Source organism: Gallus gallus, chromosome 1, assembly GCF_016699485.2.
Source record: "Gallus gallus isolate bGalGal1 chromosome 1, bGalGal1.mat.broiler.GRCg7b, whole genome shotgun sequence".
NCBI classification, from domain to species: Eukaryota; Metazoa; Chordata; class Aves; order Galliformes; family Phasianidae; genus Gallus; species Gallus gallus.
Genome location: NC_052532.1, coordinates 175,335,418 through 175,354,950, shown reverse-complemented (window position 1 = coordinate 175,354,950; position 19,533 = coordinate 175,335,418). Strand labels below are relative to the sequence as shown.

At 45.8% G+C, this 19,533-nt stretch overlaps 1 protein-coding gene across 5 annotated transcripts in view; it reads left to right on the top strand.

Annotated features, from left to right (window-relative positions):
* Positions 1-19,533, top strand: part of MTUS2 (microtubule associated tumor suppressor candidate 2) — a 270,353-nt gene that overhangs the window by 231,863 nt on the left and 18,957 nt on the right. For all 5 annotated transcript variants that reach the window (XM_417117.7, XM_046909909.1, XM_015278698.4 and 2 more), the window contains one exon: positions 14,319-14,385. In XM_417117.7, coding sequence (XP_417117.3) covers positions 14,319-14,385 — 67 coding nt within the window. The remainder of the gene's footprint in view (positions 1-14,318; positions 14,386-19,533) is intronic.

Sequence of the window (19,533 nt, the reverse complement as noted above, 5' to 3'; positions counted from 1 at the left end):
AAAGCTCTGATTTGATCTTTAATTTTGCAGGTGCAATTTCATATCCCTGTTGCATCCTGCATAGACTGTGGTTACGAATTCTAGCAGGCAGGTAGACACAGATTTGACTTACAGACTGCAAGTGTGCTACCCATGCTCATACAAAACCAGCATGCTCACATTCCTACTGATTCTTTTTTGGTGAGAATTCAGCAGGGCTGAAGTCAGCTCTGCTTGGAGTTCTCTTTCACGATGATCCTGACTTTTGCACAACCAACCCGGAGACTTCATCCCTTCAGCCCATCCTCCCGTGAGTGGCTCGCTGCAGAGAGAGCCTGGCTCAGGGAAGGCATTTGGACCACGTGGTAGTATGGAGTGATCTGGGCCATTTAAATGAAATGTGTCGTAATGCAACCAGAATTTAATGAACAAATGCAAACATAGAATGCAAGTCATGCTGCAGAACCATGGCCTGTGTGTCAGCTGGAAGGCTGTTGACTCCAGGAGTAATTAGGGTTTCTGGTGTCAGAGCAAAACAACGTGAATTCCTACTATGGGTTTGTGTTAAGAAAAACAGTGAAGGCCTTTGGTTGAATAAGGAGAGATGGCAAATAGAAGTAAAGAGGATGATATCACCTGCTCATTCAACGCTGGGGAGACTGATACTGGCATATGACATTTAATCAGTGCCCGCAATTCTTCAGAAAACAGTTGAAACAGAGAAAAGCAATAGGCAGCTACGAGGGCTAGAAAAACCCTTTGCTGTGAGAGATTGCAGAGCACAACTGATTTTGTTGGGAAAAAAAGAAGTTGCTGAATCCAGTGCAGGAGAATCTCCATAAGAAGGTGCTGCTGTAAATCAGAAGGGTCTGCCTTCAGCAGCACAAGATGCAGCAAAACCGGTGGCTGGAAGCTTTCATTTTCAACACATGAGGAAGGCACACAGTGTTGGCAGCAGAGGTGGTCAGTTATTGGAACAAACTCTGAGGCCTGGAAGCAGGTCCACACCTTTATGTATGTGGTTTGTTGGCAGAAGCCTTCATCAGATACAACTGCTGATAACTGTGTAAAATATAATCTCCTGCAACATAAAGATCATGTGGTTTGATTGAATCAACTTTTCATTCCTGAATTCTACAAAGATTGGTTGCTAACAGGAATGTTTAGATGTGTTTATTAGAGAGAAGGCCCTTATTTTATGGTCAGAAGCCTTGTTCAGATTTTTATTAGGAAGAGATCTGCATGCAGGACAGCTTTTCTGATGCAGGGCTTCATGTTCCTGCACCTTCTTCTGAAGTTTGTGGCAATCATCACTGCTGGATGCAGGATCTGGATTAGATGGGTCATTGCTACAAGGCATAGCTGCATGGTAATTACTGTATTAAGAGGACTCTGACTTTATTTTAGCTATCCTTTCAATGGAAAGTAAGTCCACTTGATATTTGAGATTTAGATTGGATGTAAGGAAGAAGTTTCTTCGCAAGGGTGGTGAGGCACTGGCACAGGTTGCCCAGAGAGGCGGTGGATTCCCCATCCCTGGAGACACTCAAGGTCAGGCTGGACGGGGCTCTGAGCACCTGATGGAGCTGTAGGCATCCATACTCATTGCAGGAGGGTTGCACCCTTAAGGGTCCCTTCCAACTCAAATAATTCTATGATCCTGTGATTCTTTCTGTGTCCTCACAGCCATCCAAAAGTGCGTAGCTATGCTTTTGGATCAGATGCCCTAAACACAGCTCATCTCTCACCTCCCCTTCAGGTCCGAGCTCTCCAGTTCCAGGTCTGAACTCTAAGAGATCTCAGCTGCAGTCTCCTGGAATTCCCTCCCTTTCTCTCACCCCTGAGATGTCATTCAAATGCTGCTTTTGTGCAGCCGTATCTCATACATAACAGAAATAATTTCATAGAATCTTAGAATCGTAGAATCACGTAATTGTTTGAGCTGGAAGGGACCCCTGAAGGTCATCTAGTCCAATTCCCTGCAATGAACAGGGACAAATACAGCTAGGCTAGGTTGCTCAGAAGGTGGTGTTGTCTTTTTTAATAATGATCTAAGAAATGTTTATTATGATTTCGTCTTTAAAATAACTAAGTACATGGATGCTGGAAACAGAGAAAATAGTATAAATGATGAATTTTAAGAATGAACTCTACAAATTATCTGAGTTGCATTTTCTTTGGATAAAAATAAGACCCAAGTCCTTATCGGAGACACCAGATTCTCATTATTACGAGCTGGGAATCTTCTTCCCCCAGTAGGAGAAAGCCTGGTCCATGTGAAGCCATTGGAATTTTTGCTGCTGACATTGCTGTCGCAGGGTATCAGCACTCAGCCCTTGCTCTGCTCAGCCTCACAGTGTGACAGCTTCAAGTTGTCATTGGCTTTGGGCCAGTATTTGTCAGTGATGGTAGAAAGAAGGGGAGATTCCCAGGTTGTTGGGAAAAGAAGGGAATGTTTCTCCGAGAAATTGATGTAAGAAAATGGCCATCTGCTTCAAGCTACTCAGAGGTTTGGAATTTAGACGTAGCCCTGGGGGTTGTATATCCCTAGGCAGAGGGCAGGTGAGGAGTTCAATGAAAATATGCATTTGTTTTTGTTCCTTGGGATCTTGGTGGATAAATGACGTTTCATATGAGGAAAAGATGAATTCCTTGCCAGCAAGAGCTAGTTGGCTTGGAATCTGTAGCAAATGCTCACTTCGCACCACTCTGGACACCAAGAACTAGAAAACACCCTAATAAAGTATTGTCCTCTGGTACATTTTAATCCATGGCCTTGCAAGCTACTGCTGTAAAAATAAATGTAAGGCTACACTAGCAGAAATAACAAAGCTCTGAAAGAATTCTGTGTAGATCTTCACATTCTTCTCATATGAAAAATGAATTCAAAATTTGGTCAGCTGGCTGGGCTCTCATTTGAGAAACAGAGAGCACGTAGTCCAGGTTAATTTGTTAAATACTAGAGTAAACGTTCTATTCTTCCAGATATACAATAGTGTAATTGTATTGATGAAAACTGTATTAAAAATGTTTCCTTCCACACAAGTCACCGAAGGATCATTAAAACCTCATGGCACTGAGTAATACACAAAATGTGAAACTTACTATAAATCCAAGGGAAATTGCCATTGCAGAGACATCTGGCATGACCTTCTGCTCTAGCTGAGTCATGTAGCTGAAATTAATGGTTGACTGTTCAGATGTTCAGAAATCCCCACATCTCTGTATTTCATTATCTGATTTTATTTTTTTTAAGTTAACCTGGAAAAACGATGTATTGCATGTACATGTATAGTGACCAACATGGTGAGCATTGTTACTAACAGAGCTGCATCAAAGGAAACCTGTAATGCAGCTCCAACAGGACAGTGAAATGTAATAGTGAATGTATTCACTTTTGCCATTCAGGCCACTGTGCCTTGTACTCTGTTGAGATGGCATGGCTCACCTCCCAGCTGCCAGCAGAGCACTGTGCTCCCATGCCAAATCCACAAACACTTCTACCCCAGAGAAGCTGACCCTGTGCTAGAGAGGTTGCCTCTCTCCCACTTGCCCGCTTTCTTGCTGGTTTAGTTTTAACACCAGTCTGATTCACTGCCAGGTCTTTGCCATGAGTGACAGCCTGTGACGCACCACCCAGCAAGCTTCTGAACCTCTATTCCAAACACACTGCTGGCATAGCCTTGTTCTGCCCCATCTGATACTGCCTCAGACAAAACACTTTGTGCCACAACTGGCTTCTCCTCATGTCATCCTTCAGAGGTGCTTGATGTCAGTGTCACCATCACCTCTCACTGCTGACTGCAGGGAATGGCAGGAGGTGACACTTGCCGACTGCCTGACTTTTTCTGTCACCCTCTAGAGCTGAGACATCACAGAAGGTCTCAGTTATGCATTAGGTCATCTGAACCTGACCTTTACGTCTCTCCTTATCTCCTCATTCCTGCAGTCTGCTGTTCCCCATCCCCTTCTCTGCTGCATGGCCCTTTGTTTTCTGCAGTGCTGTCTTCAGAATGACTTTTCCTTCCTCCCGTGCGTCATCTTTGCTGACAGTCCGTGCTTTGGTTTCTTCTCCAAGTGAAGCTGTTTTTCAACTTGTGGTGTTCCCCTCCTCAGACAAAACACTAAAACCACCTCCGTACCCATTTTCTCTCCCCATAGCTCAGTGGTGTTCGTCTTCTGTATTCTTAGCCCTCACTTCTCATCTCTGTCTCCTTCAGCTTTCTCCTAGTTTACTGTTTCTTTCTATAACCACCCATACTGTACTACCAACCTATTTCTGGAGCTGGCAATCGTCTTGCAAAAGAATTCATGTCCCTTGAGGCCCTTTGTGTGATCTTTTCCTACTCTTGTCCTCGGACTGTTTTCTATTCAGCATAAGTTAAATATTTGTTTGACATACTTCTCATGGTATGCCTCTCAGCACACATTTTCAGTGCTTCATAAAAGATGGATGATGCGCAGTTCACATAAGGATCCTCCTGCTCAATGACACACGTAGTTCGGTGTTACAACCATCATCTCCCTTCAGATACAGTAAACAGAACAGAGCTTCTTCTCAAAACGCTGGCTTTAGTTTTCCTTCTCTTGTTTTCCTCTGCGAATCTCCATCTTCACTTCAGACCTTTGCAGACGAGCACTGTGAAAATGCAGGGCAAGCACTGAGTCTCTCCTACAAAGGGTACCAGCTTCCATGAAACAAGAAGTCATCAGGTCCTACTGGTTCAGAATCCAGAGCTACTTCTGTATGTTCCTCTTGTTTATGCGTTGGGTTTGTGTTGCTGCCTCTGCTGGGACGTGTGAAGGAGGGTAAGATAGTGAGGAGGGAGCCAAGCTCTGATCCCTATTTGCTTTCGCCAACGCTCTGCTCCTTTCTTGTGTTGTCCTTCACAGATTCTGAGGAATTGGGTCTCTGATATACCACAGCATTTGGTGCTGAGACTTACTGTACTGCATTGCCCCGTACAATAAGGGTTGGCCTCTAGCTAAAGCCTCTGGCCCTTGACAATAAGGTTCTGCCTCTAGCTAAAGCCTCTGGCCCTTGCTGTGCTATAAGCAGTGCATGTTAATTACAAAGATAGCCCTGTTGTTTATTAGAGGACCACTGAGAAGATCTACCTCTTTGCCTGGAGCTGCTTTGCAGCAGGGGTTTTATCATAGGCTTTGTGCTAATGTGACAACGCATTTGGAAAGTTCAGTGTGTAGAAAATCTTAAGCAATTAAGATTTTCATTGCTTGTGTCACTGTTTGCACCCATGTTGTGCATCACTGTGGGCTGCCTATGGAGTTTTTACAGAGTTTATTTAATGTTCTGTCTCACATGTGAAGACTTGTAATGAAGAGGGGTCCCTGTCAAACAGCACATCCATCTCAGCTGAGTTGTTTGGCCAGAAGGAAGCAGAATGCAGGGCAGAGGGCCTGAGGGCCTGGGGTGTAATCCTGCTGGTGGTGGGAGTTCCCTCAGGGACACTGGAAATTGCCCTCACCATATTGTGAAAGCTCCCTTTCCTTTTACGTATGGAATCTGTGGGAATGAATTCACTATCCTGTGTTGGGCTTCTTAGCATACAAATAGAGAGTACACACAAAACTAAATATAAAATATGTTTCTATGCAGAGTTCTCTATCTTTATGTGAATAGACCTTGTAGCATAAAAAAGCTGGATATGTGCGTGTTTAGTTACAACTATAAGCACAGTTCTATGCTATTCATATATGTACCATATACGGGCACATAAACATACACAAAGTTAGGGGCTATATATATTGCAGGTTCACAGTACCCATAAGGAACCTACTTCAGGCATGTGGCTGTGGGAACTGTAGTGCTATGCCAGCCCCCTGTACCACCAGCTATTTTAAACTCAGGAAGGATTCCTGACTTCCCCTTGCTTGGGTGCCTAGTAGACATCAGCACAAGTGTATATAGTGTGTGCATACTGTGCATGTGTTCTACATATTACCATTATTTAAAGTACAGGACATACCAAACTACAAGTAGAAGATGTCAAATTTTCTGATTATAATGAAATATTTCGGTGTTGGAGAATATATCTATGAATTAGTTTGTGAATGAGAAAGAGGAGAAGGAAGGAAGGAAGGAAGGAAGGAAGGAAGGAAGGAAGGAAGGAAGGAAGGAAGGAAGGAAGGAAGGAAGGAAGGAAGGAAGGAAGGAAGGAAGGAAGGAAGGAAGGAAGGAAGGAAGGAAGGAAGGAGGGAAGGAAGGAGGGAAGGAAGGAGGGAAGGAAGGAAGGAAAGGAAGGAAGGAAGGAAGGAAGGAAGGAAGGAAGGAAGGAAGGAAGGAAGGAAGGAAGGAAGGAAGGAAGGAAGGAAGGAAGGAAGGAAGGAAGGAAGGAAGGAAGGAAGGAAGGAAGGAAGGAAGGAAGGGAAAGAAAAAGAGAAAGAGAAAGAGAAAGAGAAAGAGAAAGAGAAAGAGAAAGAGAAAGAGAAAGAGAAAGAGAAAGAGAAAGAGAAAGAGAAAGAAAAAGAGAAAGAGAAAGAGAAAGAGAAAGAGAAAGAGAAAAAGAGAAAGAGAAAGAGAAAGAGAAGAGAAAGAGAAAGAGAAAGAGAAAGAGAAAGAGAAAGAGAAAGAGAAAGAGAAAGAGAAAGAGAAAGAGAAAGAGAAAGAGAAAGAGAGAGAAAGAGTGGGAAAAGAGAAGGCGAAAAGGAAGGAAGGAAGGAATTAATTTAAAATAGATGTAAAGTATTGTAAGTGTTTGACCAATAAGTAGGAATTGTATCATGCACTTCGCAGGGGAAAACACTGATTCTGTCAGTGTAGAAAAAAAAAAATGAATACCCAAGTGCCATTTTACCATTAAAATAGGTTGATATACAGACTAAGCAGCTCCCTTGGGATGTGTAAAAAAATCTAGATATCCTTCTTGGACTTTAATTACCCAAGAGCTTTACCCAGGGGGATGCTAACGGTTGTTTCCAATGAAGTCAATAAATGATGGAGCACCTTGTGAAACATACCCTGTTAAGTACCTTTTTGAATGCAACTATTCCAATGTTTTCAAGTGTAATTATTATCCCCACTGCCAATTCCATAGAATTGGTGCAATCGGTGCAAGGAACACCTCTCTTTGCAGGGCTTACCTGTATTTGCATAGAATCACAGCATCACCTAGATTGGAAACAAGACTTGCCAGCTCATCAACCTGACATCCCACATCCCCTCACTAAATCATGTCCCTTAGTGCCACAATTTCTATTTCCAGTAAGGAAACAGAGCAACATCTAAGGTGGTTTTTAACTGACAGCCCAAGTTTCCTCAGACCCTGTTGGGCTCTATGCTATCCTCAGAGCGCTCATTACCTCTCCTCATTCCCTCTCCTCCTTTTCCTACAGCCTATGCTTGTACTTGCTTTATTATTATTGTATCAAGGCATTCATCGTTGTCGTTTTATGACTGAATAAGCAGCACAGTCCTTAACTTTGCTGTTATTTCCAGCTGATGACTGTCCATCTTCCATTGAAATTCCTATTAATTGTCCCTAAGAATGATGACTTTGGACTTCACATTCTTTCATTTTTCTTCTCGTGCCCACTTCTATAGCCCTAAATATTGTCCATTTTGACAAGCACGGAGTTTTGACAGATACATGCTGCTACTTTGCTGTGGCATTTAAAAGGCTTCCAGTCAGGTTTTAGGCTGAGAATGGTGCAAATCACAGAGATTAGCAAAATAAAGAAATAAATAAAAGAAGTTCCTACAGAGAGGATGAAATTATTCTACTGTGTTTTGAAGTATCTTCTTATTTGTACCCCGTGGCTGTTCAGGGACCAACCAAATTCATTTCTATGCATTGCAAAGAAAAGTTAGGTCTTGCACAGGCATGTATTTTGAGTGAGATTTAGGTTTTTATTCATTCGTTTTTCCATTATATGAGGGTCATGAAGATGGTCAGAGGGCTGGAGCACCTCTACCATGAAGACAGGCTCAGGGAGCTGGGCTTGTTTAGCCTGGGGAAGGCTCTGGACCTTCCAGGACTTGCGGTAAGCTTATAAACAGGAGGGAGACTGACTTTTTACATGGTCTGAGAGTGACAGGACAAGGGGGTATGGCTTTAAACTAAAAGAGGGGAGATTTCTGTTAAATGTCAGGGTGAAATTCTTTACTCAGAGGGTGGTGAGGCATCGGCTCAGGCTGCCCAGAGAGCTGTGGGTGCCCCATCCCTGGAGGTGCTCAAGGCCAGGCTGGATGGGGCCCTGGGCAGGCTGAGCTGCTCGGAGGTGTTCCCTGCCAGGGCTGGGGTTGGGGCTGGGTGGGTTTAAGGTCCCTTGCAAGCCAACCCATTCTGTGACTCTGTGACTCTGTGACTCATCACATAACCCAAGGTGTAAGTTTTACTTTGGACCCTCAAAACTGCAGTGCACAACTTCTGCATTTTCAGTCTTGCTTATGCAACCGATCACCGATAGCCACACTTTAAGTCATTTCTCTGGAGGGGAAAAAAAAAAAAAAGTCATCCCGAAACGTTACAGAACTCTCACTGCACACTGCAGAGATCTGTGCTTTGCAGTCACACGCATCACCGCGGGCAGTGATGTTGCTGGGGATCTCGAGGAGCGCTTCAGGAGAGGGACAGCGGCGCGGGGGGGGCGGCACAGCGGGAGCGCGGAGCGCAGCGAGCCGCAGCGTGCGCACAGTGCGCGCAATGCGCACAGCGCTCCCGGCCGCCCGGCCCGCGCTCAGCTCGGGATGTCCGCGGCGCGGCCAGCGGCGAGCCCGGGGACGTCCGGGCCGGGTGCGGAGGAGGGGGACCGCGGTGATAAATGACCGCGGGCACAGCATGAAGATCGCCGTGACGAGGACCCGCCTTTCGGGGACAGCCCGGGTTCCCTCTCGGGTTTCAGAGCGGCCGGGGCTGGCGGAGTTGCGGGGCCGTTGCCCTCCGTCCCGCCGTTATCACGGCGCGGCCGCTGCCGCACTCTCCCGGCCGGGCGGCTCTGGGCCGGCGGCCCTTTGTTACGGCGGCGTCGCCGGGGCGTCGTTCTGACGCTGAGGGGCGAGATGGGGCGCTGCTTCTCGGCGGAGCTCTGCGAGGACCGCACGGTACTCGGGGAGGTTTTTCTCCCTCGGGCCGGGAGAGGGGAGCCCGGGGCAGGGAGGGGCGATGCTCGGTGGTGCCGTGCCGGGGGTTGGGGGTGGGAGGCGGCCGTGGAGCGCAGTGGGCTTCGGGCGCGCTGTCGGTGAACGCGCAGAGGTGCGAGACGTCAAAGAAGTTTGGTGAAGTTTGAAGAGAGATCGGGCGGCCCTACCTGTCCTAAGGGCTTACCTGTGACGCTCGTTTCCGACGTGTCGGTGGCTTGGGTTGGACGGGACCTTAACGATCAGCCAGTTCCAACCCCCTGGAAACTGCTTTCAGGATGGATCTAACAGGACCGAGCTTCCGAGCGTCGGAAAGAGTCGGGCAGGGAGCGGAGCAGAGGTGGGTACACAGCTACAGGTAGCAGGAGAGAGCTGTCGGATAGCTCCAGCACAGAGCTTGGGGCCGCGTTCCTTGGCCTTTGCCTGAGGTTTATAGATGAGCGCATGCATTTAATTTGCTTAATAGCAGCTATCTTGGCAGAAACGTGTGCTTGTGCAGTGTGCTTCATTAGAGTTTGGGTTCTTAAGATACTCATCCTCAGTCAGATGAAAAGCTGATGCTGTCCCCTTACCTGGTAATGTGTTAAAATGGAGCTAAGGTCCGGCTTAATGGGAAACTTTAATGTGGAAGTGCACCCGCTGGGGGCTGTCCCAGTGGTCAGCTCCACCTGTGAACTTCGGGCAGAAGGAAGTGATGGGGGAGGATTACTGCTGCCCCCCTGATGGAGGGAAGGCTGTAGGTCATTGTGCGCATGAGTCACGGTGGGCAGCAGTCATTGCTCCTGCAAGTATCAGCTGAACTATGTATCGGTATGGCAGGTTTCCCAATGTATATTCTCTTTTTTTCCCTGATAACTTATGGCCTGCCCCCAGGGAACTCTGAATAAAGCACAACCATGACTAAGCACCGTCTGCAGGTCAGAGTCTCTCTCTTTTTTTTTTTTCTTTAATCTTTTTTGATTTGGAAAGCTTTGGATACAGGAAAACTGTTCAGAAGGAGCAATGTTAATAACCAGTGCAGTGCCACAGAGCGTCTGAGTGCAGCGCATGTTTTTAGGTGGCGGTGCAGAGCATTAGGAAATGTTTGCAGACAGTCCATACCCGTGCTCAGACCTGAGGATGCAGCATACTGCAAGTGCATCAGGGAGGAGGAACGTGGCCATTTGTGGCTGTGACTCCCACCGCTCTGGTAGCTTTCCCAGCCGCAGGTGACTTTGTGCATGGCTCTGGGCAGTTTTCTGATCCTCCCGGCCTAAGCTGTGTCATCTGTGAAGCAGACCTACTATTGCTTATCGTTGTGTTTGATTTTTATGTTCAGAACTGCACTGCTAAGTTTATGGTCACTGTCATGAATTGGAAAGTGGTCAAATTCCTCCCCCCGCCTGCCTGCCTGCCCACTTTCCTGGTGCTGCACCAATCTGCTGCCTCTGTCTGTCCTTCAGGGACTTCAGGGAGTTTCAAACTGAACTGGGAGTACATAAGCACCACATTCAGTGTCTGGTTTACTTGCTGCAGTGTTGCTGAATCTTTCACAGGAAAAATGATAGGAGGTCTGCATGCTTTAACGCTTATGATAGGAAAAAGAGATGTTACCGGAGCTTTTGTTCAACGGAGCATTAGCACAGAGCTAACATGTCGTTCTACCTATTTTGTTCTGCATTTCCTTCTGGCTGAGGAGATGGGACATAGTCCAGACGCAGGACTTAACCACTGTGTTAGGTATGAGGTGCCAACTTCCTTCATCTCCATCAGGAGCGTGATTTTAGTTTATGAGACATACGTCAGTCTCAGAGTCATTTCTTGGGATGCAGCCAATGGAAGACCTTTCTCGTAAGTCTTCCAAGCAATAATTACATTTGCCATTCATTAGAAGTAGCTAAAAAATGAAAGGAACGTTTTGCTTTGTTAAAACAAACAAACAAACAAAAAAACCCCCACCGTCTTGCTTTCACATTTAGGAGACAAAAAAAATATATCCTGACTCAGATCATAGCAATTTTTTATGCCTACTGCACTGAAGGACTTGCAGTCTCCTTATAGTTCTGTGGCCTTTTCACCCACTGGAACCAACCGTGGCCCTGGGGTGGCAGCTGAGCTATGAAGCCCTGCGTTGGACCTGGCCCTCAGTCCTTCTGAGCAGCTCTATTCCAAGCAGTGCCCGGGTGAGGGGAGGCTGCAGAGCTCTGTGGGTCTGCTGAGCCCATAGGGCACGAATGGGAGGGCAGAAAGGTTCCTGCCTGCTCTGCCTTCTCTTTCAAATACTCTTTTGCGATAAATATAATGAACGCTGATTAATTCAATAGGATATCCTGTTACTTTTGAGTCTTGCATGTCTGTTTTGGCAGACTTTACCTTGTGTGCTTGGGCATTTTCTAATTGTTTTGATGTTTTGAGGTTGGACCCCTATGAATCTCCACATTGGATCTGATGGCTTTTCGTTCTCACTTCAGATCCAGTTTCACTCTACTGTAACACCGGGTTTCCCAAGCACTGGCATTCCCAGAGCCCTGGCTGCACTGGCTCTGGCGTGCTGGTTATGTGCTGAGCCCCACTGATGATAACAGGGAGAGGCTTTTTCATGTGGGATTAGTGTCATGTTGACACTGGTCCCAGGAATGCCTGCAGTCCAATCCTATCGTGTTACACTGACAAAGCAGGTTATGGTAACAGAAAATGTCAGGGATTTGTGAGTTCACTGCACATCCAGGAGACCGTGAGGCTGATCCAGTGATCAGCCAAAGTACTCCTTGCTTTTCTCGCAGAAGATGTAAATAAGCACTGATCATAGAATATCTCAAGTTGGAGCCCATGAGGACCGTGGAGTCCAAGTCCAACTGATGTGCCACTGTTTAGTAAAAAAGTCCTCCAAGAAAGACACACTACAATAAAACTTGGTGCTGAGGGCACTCCTCGCATGTCTGATGTCTCAAGAGACAGGAGGAGAGGTCCAGAAGAGCAGTGTGGAAGCTCTGACTGCACTATAAGCCAGCACAAGAAGTGTTGGTAGGGGAGGTACACGGCAGCCAAAGCACCTGAGCTGTACCAACACAGCTGCTCAAGATATCCCTGGGGCTGCTCTGCAAACCCCAGCATCGTAGTGTTGGCCAAACGTTCCATTGTCCTGGTGGGGTGGTGCTCATGCCAGAAGGTGGGTTTGGGGACAGCATCTTCCAGCTGGCACCGTGGTGACTTCTCCTCTCTTCTGGAGAGCAATTCACCACCAGGCATCCTCAGAGGTAGGGCAAACCTCATCTGAAGTAACGTCCGATGAGGAGTCTGTCGTATTTCTTAGGTAGAATCAAGATTTAAACTCTACTTTTTTAACTAAGACATGCATTTATTTACTTATTTTTACTTTTCCTTTTTTTTATATATATTTTTTTTTTCCACAAAGAGGATATTAACAATCCCATTGAGTTCTGCTCATCTGTAGGTGCTGGCAATGATCTATACGGGGCTCAGAGCCTCCTTGCTGTAAGTTGTTTCACTTTGTGGGAGTGGGTAACTTAAGCGGGTGCTCCCCATCTACGAGTCCCATATCCAATGTATCCCTGAGCACATACCTCCAAGGGCACCACTCTTGGCAGCCTGTCAGGAACGCTTCCTGACTCCAAGGGAGCTACTGGGCAGCGTGGGCAGATGCAGAGATACTCTCCAAAAGGGGAAACGTTATCTCTGTAAGAATGCTGTTTTCTGCATCTGTGCAAGGGGCACATGGGCACATACCGGGCTATTTTAATCCGGACCTTTTTGTTTCTTCAAGGCTTTTTTTATTATTATTCTTTATTCATATTTATTTTTTAACTAAAGCAAAGGAAATCAAAACAAAAAGCACTTCTGATCCTAATGCAGTCTGGGGACTCTGCAGTCCTGGCAGGCGATGCCCTGTGCATTAGTCAGCAGTGTCAGTGTATGGAGCTGGCTCTGCCCATCAGGTCCACCGACCGTTTGGTTTACAGTAACATTTTCTGGGAAGCGAGTTCCTTGGAACTGGTAGAAGTCGCCCCAAAATGGCACCGTGTAAAGGATTACTTCAAATCCCGGGTTACGATTTCCTGGTATTACCACAATGAAAGCAGTTCTGTGTTTCTCCTAACGGAGTTGAAGTTACATACAGGGAAAACAAAGAGAAACGTTAGGCTCTGAATTTCATTCCACTTTCATTAGATTTGTATTGGTCTCGTTTGCTCATTTCATCTTTTAAATTCCGTTTGCTACTACACTGCTTTGTTTCTTGGATGTGATTTTTCCATAGTATCCTTTAGAGATTCATTAGCCTTTCTAGCCTGGGACACATTTATAGCAGCTTCACTCAGCTTTCCTAACCGTGAGTGACATGACCAGCATGTCTACACAAAGGATACTTCCCTTTGCCTTCTCCCTAATCTGATTCAGGACCTTTCCAATTTCAAACACCTTCATGCTGATACCAATATGCTGGGATTTATTGCATTAAACCAATGAACTCTGATAGTTTTTCCTGAGGCATTTCTTTGTCAGTTTACACAGCGCTTGTGACATATTCACTATCAAAGTCCAACATTTCAGTAATGAAACCTCAGCATCCTTAATGTAAATATGGTTTATTTTTCCTTTGTCCAGCTCATATGTTTTAATGCCTTAAGTATTCAGATTTCTTTTGAGACAGGTCAAGAAAAGGAGCTCGTATCCTTTTTGGACAATAAAACAGTCAGAAGGAAGTGTGGAAATAGGCATGAGTGTCATGCCATGAGAGGTGTCTGTCTGTGTAGGCTATGCCCACCATATCTAGAATGGTTTAAGTGCAGTAATCTGCTCTGCAAATTCAACAAGGTGAACATACTATTCTGTTACCATATTACTGTGACAGATGCAGGCACAAGTAGATGAAAGTGTTCAAACAGAATTAACAGTATCATCCTGTACGTGTTGTCCAACCGCTGTAAGCCAGATTGAACAGCAAATAGTAGACAAGTCTTTTTAGACACAGGGGAGTAATTAGTGTATTCACTGCTGTCATGAGCACATGGCTTTGTGTATATGTATTCCTGCCAAACAAAGGTATTTGTGGCCAATGAGTGGTGGCTTTTAAGCTTGAAAAACTGAATGAGTTCATTATAATCCTCCCTACCTACCCCACCGCCCCCAAAACTCTGAGGAATCATTCTAATCTGCTTTTCTAAGTGAACATGTGAAAGTGCTTATCTGGGATAAACCCGGGGACTATATACATATTTCTCTTTTTTTTTTTTCCCTTAAACAGAAAGAAAATGCTCTTGTGAAAATAGACGAGCTAGGAGTTGAGCTTACAAAGATCAGGGATGAAGTCGGTAAGTAGCACAAGCAAAATAACAACAAAAGTTCTTCTCTCAGTTTACGCAAAGTCACATATTCCCTATGATCTGATCCTGGGTAGCCTGCATACATGGGACAAAGTGTCTTCTGAAGCCCAGTGGCAAGGGGATTCTGTGATTTCACTTTGTTGTTGTTGTGTAGACAAGTCCATTACGATGCACTGAAACTGATTGTATAGCATCTCTACTAAACAAGTGGCTCTTCATAAATCCACCTGAGAGTGGCCCTTCAGTATCTAAAGGGGAGCTATAAGAAAGAAGGGGACAGACTCTTTAGCAGGGGCTGTTGTGATAGGACAAGGGGAAATGGTTTCAAACAAAAGAGGGGAGATTTAGACTGGATATAAGGAAGAATTTGCCCAGAGAGGTGGTGGATACCCCATCCCTAGAGACATTCAAGGCCAGGCTGGATGGGGCTCTGAGCACCTGATGGAGCTGTAGGTATTCCTGCTTATTGCAGACAATTGGACTAGATGACCTTTAAAGTTCTCTTCCAACTCAGATGATTGTATGGAATTGTGTCATGTGGAACTTGGTAAACCCAGAGTGGCTCTGCCTCCCCTTGAGGGAGACAGGGCTGTAGATCCTTCCCAGCAGGGAGGGCCGTGCTTTGCCTTTGCTTTGCCTCTGACGACTCATTGCAGAAAAGCTGAGCACAACCCATTTCTGATGCCCAGCTGCTTGTGCTCCCTGCTGTGTCCCTCTGAAATATTTTGGCTGATTGCCATTTCAGAGAGACATTTTTTGTCCCCATTGCCAAAGGATACTGCGGCAATAGCAAAATATTATTTACTGTTACGTCCTGATATTTGACTTCATCCATTCTCAGCATCACTCTCACAGAGGAGCTGCTTCTACAGGTGCTTAGGAAGGGCATGTCTGAAGCTGTCTGTTGTATATTCACTTCTCATTTGGAAGCCCTACCTCTTCAAGCAAGCTTTGGGTGCTAGTGGAGACGTATATCCCACCTGCGTAATATGAGGGTTATGCTGCTCTCATTCTCAGATGAATCTTTACGTTGTCCAAAGTTTCACCTATTCTGCCAAGCTTTATGCAAATAAAGAATAAAACAGTCACTTGACATATGCAATCATAGGCAGTTGGAGTTAACATTTAGGGAAAAGGTACAGAGTGAACCAGTTAGTTATTTTGACTACAGCCAAGGTGTAGTTCTGACTTGTCTCGGTCACTTTGATAAGCAGACTCTCATTAATTTAAAAGTAATCAGCCCAGATGAACAGCTTGAGCATTGGTCAGAAATTCTGGATTTCTCATGTATATGTTCACCATGTAAGACTCACAGATACAAATGTCTGGATGAATCAGTAAAACTAGGCTAGAGTAGTCAAGGTTGGTACCGGTGGTTGGTCTACTGTTTGGTTGTATAGATGATAGCTCTAATTGGGATAGTGTAACACTGCATGTGTGGTGCAGGCTGGTTCTTGGTGTTCTCTATACAGTCAATGAAGAGAGAGCAACACTCAGGGAGGGTGGTCCAGCTTTGACAGGCCAGTGTCCAGGAGCGTCCCTATAATTGTAATTACTCACCTCATTTTAAATGTCTACATGTGAGCTGGGTATCTAATCCCATCTTAGGCAACAAAGATCTAGGCCAGAAATAGGTGCTCAGTGCTGCTTGAGATGCCCCAGGGAATCTGAGACATCCACGTGTGTAAAACAGTGTCCGCTGTGGGCTGTACCCTTCTGGACCCAGGCAGGATGTTTAGGTTTGGGTGACACCCTCCACCTTTACCTCTAGCACTGTTGTGGAGTCACACACCTCATCATGCCATGAAATAGAAAAGTGCTGCTTCTCAGCTTGGAGAGGAATGTGTGCATCCACAGCTTTATAAGCACCAAGGAACTCGTTATTTTATACAAAAAGGTTTGCTCATGTATTTTACTAGAAATAACAAGGCTAGAAAAACACTACAAGCAATCGTTCTACCATCAAGACACCCATCTTTATAAATAATACATATAAGCACTTTTCAGCTGCAACACTGAGGCTCCTGGAAAAAAAGAGGTGTTGAACATCTTCTGTTTCCCCTCGAACTAGTGGAAATTAAATGTCAGAGTTGCGTGTTCCTTTGCTGTCAGACAAATGACATGTGAAGTGAGCTGGGAGGTGTGGAGGTGCATAAATGCCTATATAAATGGAAGACAATCAGACGTCAGGTTTAAAATTTGCACTGTGAATTTGCAAGAATTTGAAAGCCTGAGTGCCAGCTCCTTCTGGATGTGCCTCCCAGTCAGAGGACACTGAACTCAAACAAGGGCTCTGTGATTTGTCTGTGGTTCTGTGGCTAAGGGTCAGAAGTAAGGGCGCAGTCTACACAATTTGTTATGGCTGTTGGATGCAGAGCCCATTTCTCATGTCAGGAGCAGGCGGTCCCTGTACATATGACATCAGCCCCCAGCTCCCATGGGGTGACCCTGCAATGCAAAAAGGCTGGGCTCCAGCTCTGGTTTTCTGCAGGTCCATCAGTGACATCTCCCTCTCCCTCACCTTCCCAACCTGGCCTGAATTGAGTTCTGCTTATCTGTTGCACACTCTAACTGGGAAATTGAGCAGCTCAGGGAGCAGGGAGGCAATGGCACCTGCTCCCATGTAACCCAGCATGGCTGCTGTTTTCTGTTTGAGGTGTTTTATATTCAGCACAGGGCAAATTTCCTGGGAAATGGCCTCATTATCTGTCTCCTTTAGCATGTGGGTTACATGGGGATGTGCCACACAGACACACTTGCCCTCTTTCCTCCATTTTGCACCTGCATCAGACTTTGATTCGCAAAGCATGAGCACTTTTGTGTTTTAGGTGATGGAAAGAGTTTCATGTTCTGGGAAGTGTTACAGATCAACTTTACTTTGGTTAGAACATGTTACTTCATTGCCTGCCCTCCCTGTGCGCTGGGTAATCTCATTAGAGAGGCTACGAAGAGAAGGGTTTCATTGCAGCTCCAATTTAAAGCCTGAGTAAGTTTCAATTATTTTGAATCCAGAGCTGCAGGCTCTGTGGTAGCTTTGCACACTAAGTGGAATTGTTACAGCAAAAGTAAGAGATAGAGTGTACAGCTATAAGCCAAACCACAGAGACAGGACAGTTCATGACCGTATAAATCCAGTTGAGGTGTGAGGTAGGTGGGAAAGCTTTCTATGTGGCATTGCTGCAGTGCTGAACTCCCTGCTACAGCCCCACTTTCTGTAGGGAGCAGAGAACCTGAAAGGGGCACAGTGTCCATTTAATGCTTCAGAAAACGTCAGGATCAGAACAGGACCAAAGCAGCAATGTCTGTCTAGAGTCTAGGCATAGTGAGCAAGTTTGGATGTTACTCAGATGGGTAAGTACCTTGCATGGACACATCTAACTTGGGCTGTGCTCACGGCAGTAGGCCAATTAGACAAACTGTTGCTATCTTGGAAAAATAAATGTGTTTAACAGAATATCCCACACTGAAAGGGACCCACAAGGATCACCAAGTCCAACTCGTGGCTCCACAGCACCACCCCAAATCCAATCCCAATATCTGAGAGCGCTGTCCAAACGCTCCCTGAGCTCCAGCAGCTTTAGGCCGTGCCCACTGCCCTGGGCAGGCTGTTCCATGCCCATCACCCTCTGGTGCAGACCCTTTCCCTCACCCCCAGCCGCCCCTCCCCTGACGCAGCTCCATGCCGTTCCCTCGGGCCCTGTCGCTGTCACAGAGAGCAGAGCTCAGCGCTGCCCCTCCGCTCCCTGTGAGGAGCTGCAGCCGCCATCAGGCCTCCCCTCAGCCTGCTCTGCTCTGGGCTGAGCACACCAAAGGCCTCAGCTGCTCCTCACACACCTCGTCCACTGGACCCTTCCCCATCTCTGTAGCCCTCCTGTGGATGCTAATAGTTTGATGTCCTTCTTAGGCTATGGTGCCCAAAACTGTACAGAGAGCACAAGGTGAGACCACACCAGAGCAGACTAGAGTTTAGTCTGATGCCACTGTAGAAAAAGACAGGAAAACACATGATTTTCTGCTTCCAGGAACCAAAAAATGGCAGTCAATCGGATCAATGTTTTGGAAACATTCTGAAATTGTTTGCCCAGAGAGGCAGCTACTTCCGCTGCGCTGACTTACAAGGCCATACGTGTCTGTGCATTTTGAAGGGCAAAGGGAGGATAAGTGGCTGACACAGTATATTCAAAAGCTCAGTATTTTTCTAAACCAGCTATGGACCTAAGTCAGAAAGAAGGACTTGCAGTGCCATCTAAAACACATCTTCTTCTGTGGTGGTGTTCTGAGTGTTATCATCATGATAATTTTAATCACTTCTTTCCCGATAGCTCTTTGACTTAACTTGTATCGAGCCTTCAGTGTCTGAATTGACAGCAACCATTTGGTAGCAAAATAAAGGCTGAGGAGTTCTCTGTGACACTGCTGTCCTGGGACCCAGGAACAATACAGAGGAGGAACCAAGTGGGGAAACAGATTGAAGCATTCTTGACTTGTTGGGATGCTGGAGTTGCACCTCCCAAAACAAGTTGCAGACATGCCTGTGAATTCAGAGACGTTGCCACTGGGTTGGTTCACAAGAGTAAAACATGAACACTTTCTGATTGCCTTCAGTAGTAGCACTCTGGTTCCATGGAACACACAAGATAGTTGTTTGAATGTAAAAATATTTAAGCAAGTAAAAACTAATGGTTTTAAGAGATCCTTGATGGAGCTAGTATAAGAGATAGGCCTGTGGTGAATAGCTTCCAACAGATGGAAAATAACACATGCATAGGATGCAACTCAAGAGCCCATAGGTCTTCTGCTTCCCTGGTATGTTGTTGCAAGTGGGACTATGGCCAAGGCTATGGCTTGAGGAAAGGAGATAAGGAAAATCTCTTGTCCCAGATGAAAGGCTCTGTGTCAAGTGATTGTCACGTGTGCTGTCTTTACCATCCAAGACAAAGTAGAGGCCCCAAAGACTTGATTTGTTAGTCCAAGACTGTGCTGGCCAGAAGGGGGACATTCCTGCAAGGGAATGGAGGTCCATGAAATTCCTTGTTTTTTTTATTATTCCAGACCCCAGTTTTGCATGGGCATTTGCAGGACTCTGCCAATGCCTCTATTCAAATAAATACTCTTGTGTATGTGTGTCAAAGGGAG